The sequence below is a fragment of the Periophthalmus magnuspinnatus genome, chromosome 4 (assembly GCF_009829125.3).
Source record: "Periophthalmus magnuspinnatus isolate fPerMag1 chromosome 4, fPerMag1.2.pri, whole genome shotgun sequence".
Taxonomy (NCBI): Eukaryota; Metazoa; Chordata; class Actinopteri; order Gobiiformes; family Gobiidae; genus Periophthalmus; species Periophthalmus magnuspinnatus.
This window is the reverse complement of record NC_047129.1, coordinates 16,656,948-16,673,907: the sequence shown is the minus strand read 5'-3', so window position 1 is coordinate 16,673,907 and position 16,960 is coordinate 16,656,948. Positions and strand designations below refer to the sequence as shown.

Genomic DNA, 16,960 nt, shown 5'->3' with positions numbered 1-16,960 from the left:
CACCAAAATGTTTTTTTTTTTTTTGTTTGTTTGTTTGTTTTTTAAAAAAAATCAATATTACATTTAATACTTGAACAAATTGTGTGAAATACTTTTACTTTTCTAAATGGGTACTTACATAAATGTATGTAAATACATTTTTTCATGTCATACTTTTACTTGAGTAACTTTTTACCTTTGTACTTTTACTTAAGTAACAAAACTGAGTACTTGACCACTGCAGAACACACATTTAAGTTCATACAACATATTTATTAGTCTTTCCACTGGTGCTCACAATATAAACATTAAAATACATCCACATCTTTACAGTCTGCTACAGTAAAATATATACAGTCTTATTATTAACATGCTACAAATAATTTACACACAGTTTAATCATGTTAATGTTTCATTTGAACAACATGACGACTCAGATGCTTCATTTTACATATGTGGAAAGTTTGAGATGTAAAGGCACACTGTAATTTTTCTGTTTGGGGGTTGCAAAAGAAAGTTTTATTTGCTTAGGTTGTTTCAACTTCTCTATTTCCATGGAGACAAGCAGGTGATGCCATAATACTAAGTTACAGCGCAGATCTTTTTTAGACACCTACAACTGAATAAAACCAAGATAGAGCCGTTAAAATACATAACATGGAACATAAGTAAGAACCTTATATTTGCTTAGGTTGTATTAAACTTCTCTATCTCCATGGAGACAAGCAGGAGATTCTATGATACTACATTACAGAGCAGATCTGGGGAGAGGTGAGACCATTCACAGAAAGAGATTACATGTGTTTTCTACACACCTGCAATTGAATAGATGCAAGATAGAGCCGTTAAAATACATAACGTGAAACATAAGTAAGAACCTTACATTTGCTTAGGTTGTTTTAAACTTGTCTGTCTCCATGGAAACAAGCAGGTGATGCAACAATATTAAGTTACAGAGCAGATCTGTGGAGAGGTAGGCCCATTCTTAGAACAAATTACAGGTATTTTCCAGACATTTTTAGACAACTGCAAATGAACAGATGTGATCACTTAAAATCTACACCATGGAACATTTTAGGTAAACCAATAGCATCTCTATGGAAGGTAGTCGTCCCCCACCAGAAAATTTACATAGTGCACCTTTAAGTTAAAAGGCCTGTACCTGAGACATTTTTTACTCCAGTTATTATATTGTAAAAGCAGCTGTTTGTGAATAAAATGTGACCTACTGATGGTAAATGATCAGATTTTTATATAGCACTTTTCCACCTTCAAGGAACCACTCACACGCACACACACATTCATACACCCGTGTAAGGAGACACTGGTGTATGAATGGCAGACGGTTGTTTCTCTATCATGGTTCAACATCAGTGAAAAAAGGGACTAAATATAAATAGGCAGGACTAATTCAGTAACATGTTCTCGAGGTACAGGCCCTTTAAAGGCAGAGATAAGTAACAGACTAGGGTTTGTTATGCTGTAGTAAAAATGGTTCATTGAAACAGTTCAACAGTTGATCTTAAACATCATCGTCATAAATAACTGTGTAGACCGGCTCTTCAATCAGACAGGAAGTGATGCAATAGACAAAACTACGGCAACTCACAACTTCGACCTTTTTGGGCTCGTCTTTGTGCCCATCGCCTCGTACAAATGCATAGTAACTCGTCAGTGTACAAACCTTTCTTGCCCATATTATCCAGGATGACAAAAATGAATAGCATGCTGACAGGAAACAGCGTAACATTTCTGGTAATTTTACGCTGCTGTCTTGTCTCCATGGAAATATTACTGCTATGCCTAAAATATCACACACTAAGGCATTAAACTTAGCTATAGCCATTGAGACAAGCCAGTGGCACCACAAGACCAAGTTCCCCACTCACAGTAAGAATCATAGTCTGTACATATAAATGGACATAGCTAACCTGCTAGCCACTGCGTTTCAACTAGGAAGTGAGCATGGGCGCACTAACGGCTCCATCGACTCAGCTCAAATTCACTTGGTTTTGAGAAACAAAACTCTCTCTGTGTCACTGCTGCTGTCAGGCTCGTCATTTTCGTCTTAAAATGTTCATATTAACCCGCTCTATATGATCCTGGTATTTTTATGTCGCTATTGTGTCTGTAAATGAAGATATGAACATTAATAACAGACAAATCATGCTCCTTCTATCCCTAAGTTCACTCCCTCTAGCGTTAGCAACAGGTTTGATTGACAGTGTTTCTAAGCTGTTATCTATAACTGCTCTAGCCTCGATGAGCTTCATTTGACTGGAGCCAAACGCTGTGGGTGACGTCACACTCACTTAGTCCACTTCTTTATACAGTCTATGGTAAGAGTGCATGTTTTTAATATATTTTGGAGGATCAAAACAAATGCTAGATAGATGAGTCTAATACCTTACTGTGGAACATTCCATGGAGACAAGCAGGCCAGAAAAGTTACATAGTGCACTTTTAAATCATTTTAGTTTCATTCTAAAACCCCAAAGCCATGCCACGTGGCTCAGCTTCAAAGACATCAGACCTGTGTTTTTATTTTATAATCTTCTCAAATCCGACTGGTGGTCAAAACAACAGCGTATTTCATCAATGTTTTTAAACTTCAAGCCCTGGTGGATGCCCGCGTTTGGATGAAGTCAGATTAATGTTTGTGTTTTGGGTGGGGGCTCCAGTTTCCGTGACAACGCTGTGAGGATGAGGTTAAACTTGTTGTAGCGATCTGATTGGTTGACGGTTGCTCCTCTGCTTCCCCACAGCAGGCGCAGCTGAAAGTCTGTCTTGAAAACCTCCAGTAGATCTTTGTCAATCTCAAAACCTGAAAAAGATGCAAAATTTGTTTCAATAATGTAATATTTCCTTTTGCCACATTTAAAAGTGAAAATGATGACCAGATGCCCCTATTCACCCAGGTTGGTAGAAACATGCACATCTGATAAAAAGTTCTGAGTGTGTGCTGCTGGGGCCAAATACAAAACAGCAGAAAAAGAGCAGATCTGCATTGCAATTCTTTGGTGCACCCACTTTTTAAAATTGTTTTAATAGCATCACAATGTGGCATTTCAGGATCAAGCCCTTCTTCAGACAGTCCCAGTTTTGAGCCATTTGTCCCATGTCCCAGTGGATTTATATTGGATTTGTATTTTATATGACATTTTTAAAATAAATATTATATACATATTTTGTTCAAAGCCTATTACGTTTGTATTAAACCTTTTGAAATCATAACATATGCTTGTATGAATTGTGTTTAGTCAAAAGCAATGCATATTTTTACTTCACTAATGTAATAATAATCCCACGTGTCCCACGTTTTTGACCCATTTGATCCTGACTAAGAGTAAAAAGGGCCAAAAAGTGTACTCAGTTGTAATGACAGAAGTCTCTCAAACTGATTCACAAATTACGTGAGAATAGACCTAGTTCTTAATAATGTTCTTTTTTACATTTTACACAAGTTTATTATTACCAAACACCCCAACCTGGTGTGTCCCAGTTTCCAGTTCACATTAGCACATGACAGGTTTTCATGTTTTTCTAATTATTACTTTTCTTGGTATGATAGTACCTATGGTCAATATTCATCATACTGTAGTTTTACATCAGTTAAGTGGCAGTTTGTGGAAAAAGTTGAGAAGAAAAGTACAAAAGTACATGAAGTAGTGCTGAGTTATAAAACAATCTGTCTCAGTCTATGTCGTCAGCACGGAAAATTTTACCCAGACAATTTATGTACAAGGAAGGCATTTTTGTGACAGTTTAACCCCCCATTTATGTTTATTAGTCTAACTGTTCTATTTAAGGCCTAAGCAGGTTTTAGCGTAACATTTTTGGTATTACCTCCAGGCAGTGGTGGATGAAGTACTCAATTTTGTAACTTAAGTAAAAGTACAGATACAGAGATAAAACATTACTCAAGAAAAAGGAAAAGTATCACATGTAAAATCTACTTAAGTAAAAGTTTTTAAGTGCCTGTTTAAAAATGTACTTTAAAAAAAAAAAAAAAAATCAAAACTTGTGTTGTTAATTTGTTCAAGTGTTAAATGTAGTGATATTGATTTAAAATGGCACATATTTTGGTCAACAGTTGCAATACAAATATATTTCTTATTTTTTCTCATGAATTTTGTGTAGTTTTGTTTGTTTGCTCAAAGCCGAAGCTTGAACGTGATGTTTCCATGAACATGGTAAAAATAACACTTTAAATCATATGAAAAGTACTTTTTACTTTTTAGTCCAGTTAAAAAATGTATTGGAGTAGAAAGTACAGATACTGCTCTCAAATGTACTGAAGTAAAAGTAAAGAGTATCCACTGTAAAATGTACTCAAGTAAAGTACATATACTTAAAAAACAAAGAAAAACAAAAAAAAAGTTTTACTACTCTTCCTTTGTGACCTTCCACCACTGCCTCTAGGCCTACATGTGTCACGTCCAACCAGGAAGTAAAACTATAAACTACACAATTTGTTTTGTGTTTACCTTGCAAGATCTTGTGTGCATTTGTGGTGTAGCTTTTTGAGTTGTGCGCCATTTCCCGAGCTGCCTCCAGGTGGCGCAGCATAATGTCACAGCCATGGTCACTGGTCTCCCAAAGCTCCGCCCCCTCAGGACCCATGGGTGGGCGCTCCATCAGGGTGAGCAGGGGCACCAAGAGAGGGACACAGACCAGAGTACCAAGAGCGGCTGAGGACGGCAGATATAAGTGAGTAATTTATTGTCATCATGTTTTTAATGTTCATTTTGAGTGTTTGTTCAGTACCTGTGCCTTCATATAAATTCTTATAAAAAGGTTTGAGTATTTTCTCATAACCAATCGCAGTTTGTGTGAAGTTCCTCCGAAGAACTGTCCACGTTTCCTCTAATCGAGTGATCTAGAAAAAAGAAAGTAAACATCAGTTCTTGTAAATCCAAATTATAGACAGACACAATCCCATTAAATGAGACAAGAAATGGAGATGTTATTGTTATGCCTAAAATATTACACAGTAAGGAGGAGGAGCTTGGAGTAGAGCCGCTGCTCCTCCACGTTGATTTATAATAAATACTTGATACAATTTTTGTTCTAATCATATTAAAGTTTTTATTGAGCTTTGCTCCACATTGGCTCTTTGGTTGCTATGACTCTCACGGTCGAAATTCCAAATATGGACCTCTGCTTCAAATTGGCCCCTATACCTGCTCTAGCCTCGATGAGCTTCATTTGACTAGTGCTGAACTCTGTGGGTGATGTCAGACTTACTTAGTCCACTTCTTTACACAGTAAAAGACATTATACAAGAAATATATTCAATGCAACGACTTGACTTTTTCTCTACATAACCGCTGGACAAAATAGACTGAATATAAACAAAAAGAGTCATGAGTCACCCTATATATCAGGGGTCGGCAACTTCGCTTGGCTTCGGGCCAATTTTTTTCAGCGCCCACAGGTGGCGGGCCAGATGGTAAAGGTATTGGCTTACATATATTTATAAATACATAAATATGAATTACATGCATTTTAACTCACCTAAAACAGCCAATTAAAAAATCCTCGGGCAAAAGCTTTTGCTCCTTTTATTATGGTTTTGGTAAGAATTATGCCTTTGTTGAACATGGTAATATGGATACTAAAGGCGCACAGTATCGGGTAGAGCTATGAAAAACTTTTCACTTTAAGGTTTTACCTCATTTATTCAGGTCTTTGTCTCATGATATTAATTGAAACTAATACTTTTGTGGTTAAAATGTGCGGATTTAAACAAGGATAAAATCTTTCTAAGACGGTTACTTGAACCAGGAAGCTGCGTAATTATTGCTTATCGTCAAATCTCTCCATCAAAATTCTTTTCTCACGCTGTCTTCTTGTGACCATCACTGCGATTTAGCTCTGCCTCGAAGGTTAAACTACGACAGGCTTTTAGTCGTGCGTAATACCGCACTAACGGCTTCCTTACTCCGCATTTGGTGCCGTAATGACCTGCACCTTTACGCACGACTGTGGGAGAGCTGTAGGACTTGGATGATGCCAAGTGCAGCAAGGATCGTGATAAAATCACAACGTAAATGAAAAATGTTTAAAATTGACATGGCTAAGTGGATTTATGTTGTGTCAAACATGAGCAAAGGTCGGGAACAATAAAACCTGACATGCGGACAAAAAGCAAGTCCCCACCCCGGTTAAAAGAAATCTTCAAACTGAGTATTTTGACAGTTTTGTGATTAAGTGATTTATTTTAATAAAATAGGGAATTTTGAATAACTAACCACAGAAGTGCAAGAAGGCTATAGCGTAACGGGTACACATTCCTTGAGCTGCGCGCAGTCTGCACACTTGCCTCACCAGATGTCCAAAAACAGTTAGCCACGATTTTGAGTGGTGAAGGTGTATGTACACACCAGTTCATTGTTTGCTTTTAATGTTGTGTTACATGCACACCATGGGCAGTGGAATGCCCGTAGCAGTGCCCACATAACTTGGTATTTGTCGTAACGGTGGGTGTAGCGGACCAAAGGATGCAGACTCGGGGAATATTTACAGTATTTATTAAAGAAATGACAAATGGTGCAGTTCGAGGGTTGATCCGGCGGTGAGCAGGAGGTGAGTCACGGGCCAGGATCCAGGAGCGGAACGTGGAGCGCAGCGGAGATGACGATGCGGGCAGCACCAGGGCAGGACGCAGAGTGCTAACCAGGGTCCGGGGTCGCGGAATGCAGAGATAAAACAGACAGTACCAGGGCTGGGAAGCAGGGTGGAAGCAGGGTCGGAGCTGAGCCGGGAGCGCTGGAGCTGAGACGGTCCAGCAAGCTGGGTGGAGACGCACATACGATCCGGCACCGAACGGGATGAGGCTGAAACGAAGATGAACCGGCACTGAACAGGGTGTAGAAACGCAGATGATCTCGCCCTGAGTGTCTGGTCCTGCCTCCTCTTATACACAGCAGGTGGTGGTGATCGCGCTGATGAGCTGCAGGTGCGCGCAGGAGGAGCCAGGAGCTCAGCCCAGCTCGGCAGGTGAGGGACGGAACGAGCAGGACAGGAGGAAAAACGTGGAGCAGACGGAGCGGATCATGACAGTATTAAAGAATCAATGCCGGAAGAAAGTCCAAAATCCTCTCGCGGGCCAAAATAAATTGGCAAAGGGCCAACATTTTCCCGCGGGCCGGACGTTGCCGACCACTGCTATATATCCTTATTGTAGTTCAACAGTGCCCAGGTTTTGTATTTATTTTTTTGTATGTTTTACACTTGTTTTACACATTAATTTGAAAACTTGAATAAATAAAAAAGTATTTTTAAAAAAAGCAACACAAATTTTTAATACACTAATGTAATGATAATTGTACTCTTTGACAATCTAATGTAATATAACCTGAACTGTTGGCTGATATATCACAAAAAAAAAAAATCACATGATTGTTCTCCACTGAGATGAGAAATAATGTGGCATTTTAACAACAAAACTTGACCCCGTCCTAAAAAATATATTGTAATTTTAAATGTGTGAATTACCTGGGGCATGTCCAGAGCCTTCATCAGAGCGGTGAAGGCAAACAGATCTCCCACAGTGTCCTTCAACTCCACTGCCACCAGAATGATCCGGTTCAGTGTGGACGCCCGCTCCTCCACACTGCCTGTGCATCCCAGAATATCCACCGCCACTCCGATCGCCATCGTGTGGTGTCTATGACGTACAGTGTAAGATGTGTCCATTAGTATGTTGCATAACTAGAACAATATAAAAAGTGCACAGTATAACAGTGTAAGGTGGGGTGATTCTGTGTTCAAACTGGACAAGCACATCAGCTCTGTCATGAAGTCCAGCTTCTTGTAAAGTGAAGCCCTTTCTTCCACAAGCGGATTTGGAAAAGCAATCCGTGCATTTGTAACATCATGTTTGGATTATTGTAATTCTTTGTCTGTGGGGATGGAGCGGGGCTCCTTGCAGCATTCACAGAATGTCCTAAATGCCTGTGCTGCGTAACCTGCACCGGCTCCTATTTCATATCGAGTGCAATTCAAATGTTATTAATTGTGTTTAAATGTGTGCACTCTATGGTTCCTCTTTATTGAGGGAGTAACTGCAGCCCTATTCTCCACCTAGAGCCCTGAGGTCAGCTGACCAGCTCCTGCTGCTGTTCCCAAAGCCAGGCTCAAGACCAGAGGTGACAGAGCCTTTTCTGTGGCAGCACCCAGACTATGGAACAGGGCCCCCTGCCTGTCAGATGCTCTCAGTCTTTAACACAGTTTAAGACTACATTAAAAACCCACCTCTTCTCCCTGGTATTTAATACTAGCTAGAGAGGATATCTTGATGCTTTATTGTTCTTTATTGTATGGGCTATTTCAGTAAACTTGAAATGAATAACATTTTTGATGAGTGGGTTATCTCCATCCTTTGCCTTGGAATGTTCCAAACTATGACATATCCGTATTGCATTATTTCCGTTACGAGTGTTAGCTAAAAAGTGGACTTGCCTCTCCATAGATCTGACCTGTTAGTTGGTCTGGTGGCATAACCTGGCGTCCCCATGGAGATATGCCATACTATTTAACATTGTAAGCTAAGCAATAGCATCTCCATGGAGACAGACCCCCCCACCAGTAAATGTTACATAGTACATCTTTAAGCAGCTGTACAGTAGAATAGATGATGTACCTCTCCATCAGGTCCAGTCTGAGCTGCTGACCGTGAGGCAGAGTCACAAGCTCCAAACCTGAGGCCACACCCATCCGACCTTTGACCTCTGCAGTCACTCCGAGTATCCTAGCAACCTGAAAGAACCAGACAGCTTTTAAACCCCCAAAACCTACACACCAAATTTTCAAAACAGTTACAACACAGTAAACAGTAGCTCAGTAGTGGAGTGTTGTGTCCTTGGGCAAGACACTTTACCCAAATGCATTTTTCAACTTGTGCAGCTGTAAAGCAGTTGTCTTTAAAGATTCTAATTTCACAAGATATAATACAAATGGTTAGTATTTAGTCTTATTATGCTATAGATGCAGTAAAAGTCTGTTAAAAAAATATTCATTAGTGCTTTTGAACAGTTACCGTGACGATCAATAGTGATTTTAAATTATATTTGGCTGCTCTGAGTTAAATCAGGTCTGATAATGAGTTTATTTAGGAATACAAAAGTTACTTGAGAGCTGATCAGAGCTGATTACCAGGCCCATTGACAGAAATTTGGGGGCCTGGGGCAAGAGGCCTCACTTGGGCCCCTCTTTAATTTAAATTTAATAATACTGGGCCCCTAAAACCTCTTTGCCCCCCTGCCTCAATACAATGTCAGGTATAAAAGTTTGGACATACCATCTCATTCAAGTTTGTTTTTTTTTCTTAATTTTTACTACTTTTTACATTTTACATACATGCAGAAGACATCAAATATATAAAGTAAGATGTATGGAATCATGTAGCAAAGAAAAAACTTAAATAACTTTACTAAATTTTTTTTTTAATTTTTATATTCAAATCCTCAAAGTAGCCACCCTTTGCTACTTAAGTTATTCAGATTTTTTTTTTCTTTACTTGAGTGAGTGAGTGAGAGGGTGTGTCCAAACTTGTGACTGGTAGTGTATATAAAAGAACACATTTAAATAGAGTTGTTACCTGGCAGTCGGCCACGAGCAGGTGCCTGGCGATGCTGTGGTGGTCGTGACTCAGCAGCAGCTCTTTGGCTCTCTTCAGCACTGACATCTCCAAGGGTTTGTTGACCTCGGGGAGCAGGCGGGAGTCAAACGTGCTTGGGTTAAACGCTGATTCAGTCTCTATCACTGGCCTCAGAAAACTGCATTCAAAGTCATTATCATACTCCTCTTCCTCCTTCCCTGGATTATCTTCCTCTTCTTCGCTAGTGTTTTCCAAAGCAGCGATGGCGTTATGGTACGAGCTACGATCAAGCCCTCTCCTGTGTCCCTCTGTGTCATTCTCAGCTTCAATGTGCCCGTTTTTAGTAAGTCTGTCCACGTAACTGCAGGGGACGGTGAGGTTGTCCATAGAACCGTTGTAGGAGTTGGTGTCAGGACATCGGAGGGGGCTGTTAGACCTGAGTTCGACAGGGCTGGGCTGTCGTTGGTCTGGTTGTCCCAAACTTGAGTCCAGTTCAGGATGCTGGACCACCTCAGAGGCGTCTGGGGGGAGGAGGAGGTAGTGCGGTCTCACCCCTGGAGAAGCTACAGTGAAAAAAAAAAGTTCATTTAAAATAACATATATAACTAGTATACAAATCTTATTTACAGGCGAGATTAAACAGTGATGTGGTAATGTAGGCACAATATTGCAACATCCAGGGCTGTATCACTAACGTGGCGTTGAGGGCGTGTTCAAATCAAAAGTCGAACTAAACCAAGACTAAACCTGGAACGAAACCAAGACTAAACTAGGACTAGACCAGGATTAAACCCTGACTAAACTAAAAATGGGCATGCTAGCTAGCTCACTGTCTCAAAGCTAATGCAAACTTTATTAAAAGCATAAAATATAAAATAAACAACCTATTAAACTTAAACTTGATTCATGTAAAGACTACCTGATTGTTTTTATATGTTGATTATTTCAGTTTTTGATGTTATTTTAATGTTTGCCATGCCTCAAAATTAGCATTAGCGTTACCATTCAGACAAAAATACCTCCCTTTCTACACACTTAAGTGTTGTCCGATGATGTTTTCACCTCCACTGTTTTATCTTTAAATATTTATTAATTTTAGTGCGACTCAGCAAAAACCTGAGTTGAACAGGAAGTAGTGAGGCTAACACTTAAGTTGCCAGGTGCTTTTATGCACTGAGCCAATTAGAATTCAAACTATTGTGAAGACACCTTTACAATGTACTGAAGGGTAAGCTCTTGGTCTTTAAATCATTTGTCGGATTTCAACAATAATATTCAAAATAGTGCAGAGATATTTTGCTATTTTTTTCATACAGCTTAACAGATTTCCAAACCACAGGCATTACACAGCTGTTACAGTACTGATGGTCAAAACGTACCCGCACTTCTCCATGTTGAGCTCGGGGTGTCCAGACAAAGTGAATCTGAAGAGGCAGTAGTACGACCGGATAGAGTGGTACAGGTTTCTGATTGGCTGGAGCAGCTGGTGGGCGGGGTTAAGGGCTGAAGCGCAGGTGAGCGAGGGAGGCGGGACAGGAACACTTTGCTTGGTTTAGGAGGAGGTTTGGGGCTCAGCTGACTGTCAGAGCCTCTGATGGCCTGGCCTGAACAGGAAATAGAAACATAATGCAAAGCTGTTATGGCATTGATGTTGTTTTAAGCACTTAGCGTCATGACATATACATCGATGTGTGTCTGGTTATAAGCTGTACTAACATACTTTGTGGATGGGAGCAGATGAGGACACTGTAAAAATCTATTTCTCTTTGACAAGCAAATGAGCTGATCTCTGCTTCTGGCTCTGATATTGACACGTGCAGATGGACCTACATTTTAAAGAGCCTGCAGCCATGGCTTTACGATACTGACTCTAGTAATTAGTTATAAAGTCAACTGATTTGACTATGGCATAACTAATTAGTGAAAACACGCAATTTAAAGCAGACAACGTTACTCATTTATGAAGATTCACTGTTTTGGCAGAGGTCCTTTTAGTTTTAGAGGGTCTTTTTATATTAGATGGTGGTAAAGGTCATGTTTTTATATAGAACTCTTCCACCTTCAAGGCACTCAAAGCACTTTACATCAAGGAACCACTCACCCATTCACACACACCTTCATACACCAGTGTACGCAGACACTGGGGGCGAGGTGGGTTAAGTGTCTTGGCCAAGGACACGACGACAGCATTCATCAGAGCGCAGGATTCGAACCGCGAGCCTTCTGATCAGACACTCTGAGCTACTGTTGCCACAGCTTACCTATCTCTGCTGTCCTCCGGGGGAAGGAGGGGCTGAGGACTGGCTCACTTCCTGTCCGAAACACTGGGGACTTGGGCTTCGGACTGGGCGGTTGTGTGTCCGGGGACAGGGCTGGTTTACAACCTGAGCAGAGAGAAACATTGTTGTGACAATTCATACAAAAATGTGGCTTGTAAAACCTTGTAAATAAGGATATTACAGTGCTTCTCACCAAGTGGTAAGAAGCTTTCTGACTGGTGTGCCTTGAGTGGGCGTCGTCTTTCCAGGATCTGATTCAGGCTAGCTGGTTGACTCCCACAGCGATCCTTCAGCCTGAATAGAGCATATAAAAGACAGATATAAACACGTTAAAATAAAAAGGAGGCGTTGCATGAGGTCATCGAGCCACGTCAAAAGTGAATCTGCTCATTATTTCAGTGATATTACACAGAAAGTGTTGAAACAGGCTCTAACGGTTTCACCCTGTGGCTCTGCTCATATTTTATACATGGTTTTTATGGAAGAAACCCATTTGCCTATTTCCAGCATTCTGCCAAAGGGGTAAACAGCTCAAGGCAAAGAAGCATGTTCGTATGTTCTCCACACCCCAGCCTTTCAACCCTAATAAGACTTCACTGGAAAAACAGTGTCATTTGAAAAAAAAAAAAAAAGTTGAAGGCTTACAATTTACTTTTTACCTAGCAGTGATTTCCAGGTCAGCTGACAGAAATTTGAGGGCCCAGGGCAAGAAGCCTCACATGGGCCCCACTCTAATATAAATGAATACGAAGAGCATCCAATTCTGGGCCCCTAACACCCTGGGACCCCGGGACAGCAGACCCCTGTCAACTCCCTTAGTGATTTCAAAAAACAAATCTATGTTAATCCAATAAAAATATTATTCCATCCTCTCTTGAGCAAATTATTCCAAAATATGATGATGTTTTATTCCCAGATTAAGGGCAAAAGCCAATTATTCCATATTCCATGGGAAATACTCAAAAGATTAATTCATAAATGTTGACTCTGGTCATTTCTATTACTCACTAGACCCAAGAACTCACTGTATTAAAAAAATAAATAAATCTGCATTATAACAATATGAGTTTTAGCTGCCTCTCATTTGTACTAAACAGTATTGATACTTTTTACACTAAGAAGTACTAGGACACAATGTGAACTGTGTATGTGTATGTAAAAAGCAGATTAAACCCACAATCCCATATAAATCCTTAAAATTGCAATGAAATAATTGATCAAGACTACAGCCTTAAAATATAGTATCAAAAAGAAAAAAAAACTTTGGGACAAAACAATCTGTATCTGTTTCCGCAAATTAAATCTTACATATTATACCATGGTCCATGAGAATTCTTATGCTAACGGCCGTGCATTATTTTTGTATAACCTCACAGGTAGTTCTGGCAACTGTTAATCACTGTTCTATATCACTACGCTGTGAGCATTACCATAGCAACGGGTAAAAAGGGACTAGCTTCAACTAAAACAGAAATAAGTGATGCTTTGAACATTTAGGTTTCAAAGTGAACTATTTTAAGTTTGTGGGATCATGGTATAAGTGGATTACACAGCCAAGAGCAGTATGTCACAGTTTTAGCATCATTAGACTCCAGAGGTGAGTGAAGTACTCAATTTTGTTACTTAAGTAAAAGTACAGATACAGAGGTAAAAAGCTACTTAAGTAAAAGTAAAAGTATCACATAAAAAATAAGCTAAAGTACTTAAGTACCCGAGTTAAAAGCAAGCTTTTTTCACTTTGTTGTTAATTTGTTCAAGTGTTAAATGTAGTAATATTGATAAAAAATTATACATGTTTTGGTCGACAGCAGCAATATGCATCTTAATTTTTCTCATGAATTTTGTGTATTTATTTTTGTTTATTCAAAGCTGAGGCTTGAACTCCAAAACTTTAGTCATATGAAAAGTACTTTTACTTTTCTGTCCTGTTCAAAAATGTAGTAGAGTAGAAAGTACAGATACTGCTCTCAAATGTAGTGAAGTAAAAGTAAAAGTATCCACTGTAAAATGTACTTAAGTAAAGTACAGATACCCAAAAATTCTAGTTAAGTATAGTACTTTACTCTGCTTGTTGTACTATGTTACCTTCCACCGCCACTGAACCCGTACTTATTATGCGTGTGCTGCAGTATATTCAGACCTGAGCTGGTGTCCTCTGGTCAGGCCGTTGTCCTTGCCGGGTGATATATCGTGTATGTTGTGTTTCTCGTGGGAGTGTCCATTGGTAATGTTTAAACTGAGGCGTTTTTGGTTCCTCTTGTCCTGTGTGGTTAGACTGGCCTCTCTGTGACTACTGGACAGTCCGTACTTCTCCTCTATACAGCGGAGAGGCAGCGCACGATTGATGGGTTGAAAAATAATGGCTCCTACAACCTGTAAAAAAAAGTCTGAGTTCATACTTGGACACGACAAATCAAAACCAGACTCTGGATCTAAGCCACTTTACATTAGAAAACTGTCACCCCTCTCTCTGTAACTACTGCTGTCAGGCTCGTTATTTTGGTCTTAAAGGTTCGTATTGACCCGCACTACATTATCCTGGTATTTTTATTTCGCTATTGTGTCCGTAAATCAAGATATGAACATTAATAACAGACAAGTCAGGCGGCTTCTTTCCCTGAGGTTCCTCCCGCTAGCATTAGCAACAGGCTTTATTGACAGCGTTGCTAAGCGCCTACTCCATGCGGGCGGGAAGGGGTGTTACGTTCAACAACCTCACTCCGGATTGGTTCTTTGGTTGCTATGATACTTGTGGTTGTTCCTAATATGCAACTTGGCTCCAAATTGGCCCCTCTACCTCCTAGCCTAGTTGAGCTCCATTTGACTGAAGCTAAATTCTCTGAGTGGTGACTAAATCAAGGCCATAAATTCGGACCAAACTGTGACAAGTCTGAATCCTGCTTACAGGTGAACTATGTAACTTTTCAACACCTGGATGTCTTCTTGCTTGGAATATTCCAGAGTATGGCATTAAATCTATGCATCTCCACAGAGTCAGCAGGTCACACCACCAAGTCAAGTTACAGGTCAAACTGTGGAAAGGCGTGGACACTTATTGTAAGAGTGCATGTTTTTCAAAGTTTTTATCAGTAAGTAAAACATATGTAATATAATAAAACAAGACACATCAGTTTAATGCCATTGAGTGGAACATTCCAGGAAAGACAAGCATGTGGCGAACTCTCTACCTGAAAATTTAGATAGTGTACCTTTAGTTATATCTATATGTATTTTATATTTTCACTTAAAATAGACTTTACTGTGCAGTGTTTGCTCAAAGTCGATCACACATAACTAGTTGTCACCCCAAACTTCTCCTGGGGACTCTCTGACCTGTGAGACGGGTTTTCTGTTGCCGACGTAGTATCTTATAAGTGCAGGGACGCTGTCAAATCCTTCTTTATCCAGACGGTACTCCACTCTGGAATAAGCTTCATTCAACATCACAACCTAAAAAAAACAAATTGTGTTAAGAGAATACAAAAGCAACTGTTGGTTTCCATGGTAACTTGGAGCCGTATACCTTCTTATTAATTTTAAAGTGCTGAGCAGCGTTTCTCCATTGGCAGGTCATGACGTAACTCCCTGGACTCGACAGTGAATCACGAACGAGGAAGTCTCCATCTCGCTGCACCAGGTTTTCTGAGACCTTAAACAGTAAAACAAATCTGATAAGCATATTTTATTACACTCATGTTATTTTTAGATAGGCCTAATATTTCATCTAAATTAATGATGAAAGCGTTTATAATACTGTCCTTCAATATTAGCACTGGGCCAGCAGCAATTACATTTATACAGGAGGAGTAAATGCCGCAGTAAATGCAAAAGGGTCCGCCGCCTGCTTATGTTACACATTTGCCAGAAATATTCCACAGTATGTCATTAAATATCTACCTCTATGTGGAGACAAGTAGGTGGTACAACTAAGCCAAGGTACAGGTCCGTGAAGAGGTGACCCCACTCATAATTTGAATACATGATTTTTTTTTACAAAGATTTTTGGTTAGCAATACAAACAAATGCAATAAATAACTGCAATTTATGTTTAATGCCATACTGTGGAATATCCCAATCAAAGCAATGACACCTCCATGCAGACAACCAAATGGTGGAGCACTCGCTTATTCTTATCTTGTATTTCCTGTACTTTTTCATCATAAACATGTTTTGCTTTGGTTTGGTCTCACAGCCTTTCTCACTTGAACAGAGCTTTGACTTGACTTTTGCACTGCATCGCTAAAACGCGTCATGTGACTGAATCGATACACAACTGAAAACAGGCCAGTCTAATGTCACACCTTACACAACTTTTAGCACAGGATGAACTATGCAGACTTGTGTTGTAGAGTCTATTTCCATCTCACAGTCATAGCTCTGTCTCACATAGACTTTAATTAAGTGTGTGTTTGTATAGCCTGTAATGGTTTGGTTTAGTCGGAGGAAGCAGCTTATTAAAAGTGATTAGATCTTGGTGGACTTTCACATGCAGTGCACAGGGTCGCCCTCCTCCTTCTGCCTCGAAATACTGTCTGTGTCTTACACGCAATAAACTGTGATGTGAAACTGTGAAATAATGAAGCATGTAAATTTGGGCCACACAATATCACACAATTGAAACAAAATAGCCTTTAGACCTGTCATGATAAATAGTACAGGGTGACTCTTTACAATTTTTCAGTTTTAAAATTTAATTACAAAGGCATTTGATAAGATATCTTAATTAGTTTTGTTATATTGTACTCAGTGGTTACACAAGTTTTAATCACATTGCATTTTTGTATGTCAAGCATCCTGTTGATTAAAGACACATCCTTTTAAATAAACCCCTAAGAAATGTCTCCTCCTCAAGAGAAGGCACAGCGTGTATCGTGGGTTCTACAGGGCTATGTTAAAAGACACGGGACATTACTGAACTAAAGCAAAAGATAACAGGCGCGACTGCAACAACTGATGAGGCTCTGCTACAGCGAACATGGCAAGAAATCCAGTACTGTCTTGATGAGCTTTGTGCAATAGAACAAGTCTGATTAAGATATCTTTTCAATTGCCTTTATAATAAATGTTTTCAATTCTAAAGAGACAAAGAGACACCCTT

At 39.7% G+C, this 16,960-nt stretch overlaps 1 protein-coding gene across 3 annotated transcripts in view; it reads right to left on the bottom strand.

Moving 5' to 3' along the window:
- Window positions 1–233: 233 nt before the first annotated feature.
- bcar3 (BCAR3 adaptor protein, NSP family member) overlaps window positions 234–16,960 on the bottom strand; it is a 106,174-nt gene continuing 89,447 nt past the window's right edge. For 2 of the 3 annotated variants that reach the window (XM_055221403.1, XM_033992129.2), the window contains 12 exons: window positions 15,386–15,511; window positions 15,196–15,312; window positions 14,003–14,235; window positions 12,056–12,156; window positions 11,845–11,967; window positions 10,963–11,187; window positions 9,584–10,146; window positions 8,627–8,742; window positions 7,480–7,651; window positions 4,747–4,858; window positions 4,467–4,670; window positions 240–2,803 (listed from right to left, as the gene is read on the bottom strand). In XM_055221403.1, the coding sequence (XP_055077378.1) occupies window positions 2,625–2,803; window positions 4,467–4,670; window positions 4,747–4,858; window positions 7,480–7,651; window positions 8,627–8,742; window positions 9,584–10,146; window positions 10,963–11,187; window positions 11,845–11,967; window positions 12,056–12,156; window positions 14,003–14,235; window positions 15,196–15,312; window positions 15,386–15,511 (2,271 nt within the window). In that variant the 3' untranslated portion in view covers window positions 240–2,624. Of the gene's footprint in view, window positions 2,804–4,466; window positions 4,671–4,746; window positions 4,859–7,479; window positions 7,652–8,626; window positions 8,743–9,583; window positions 10,147–10,962; window positions 11,188–11,844; window positions 11,968–12,055; window positions 12,157–14,002; window positions 14,236–15,195; window positions 15,313–15,385; window positions 15,512–16,960 lie in introns of all 3 variants that reach the window. The other variant, XM_055221404.1, reaches the window with a different exon arrangement.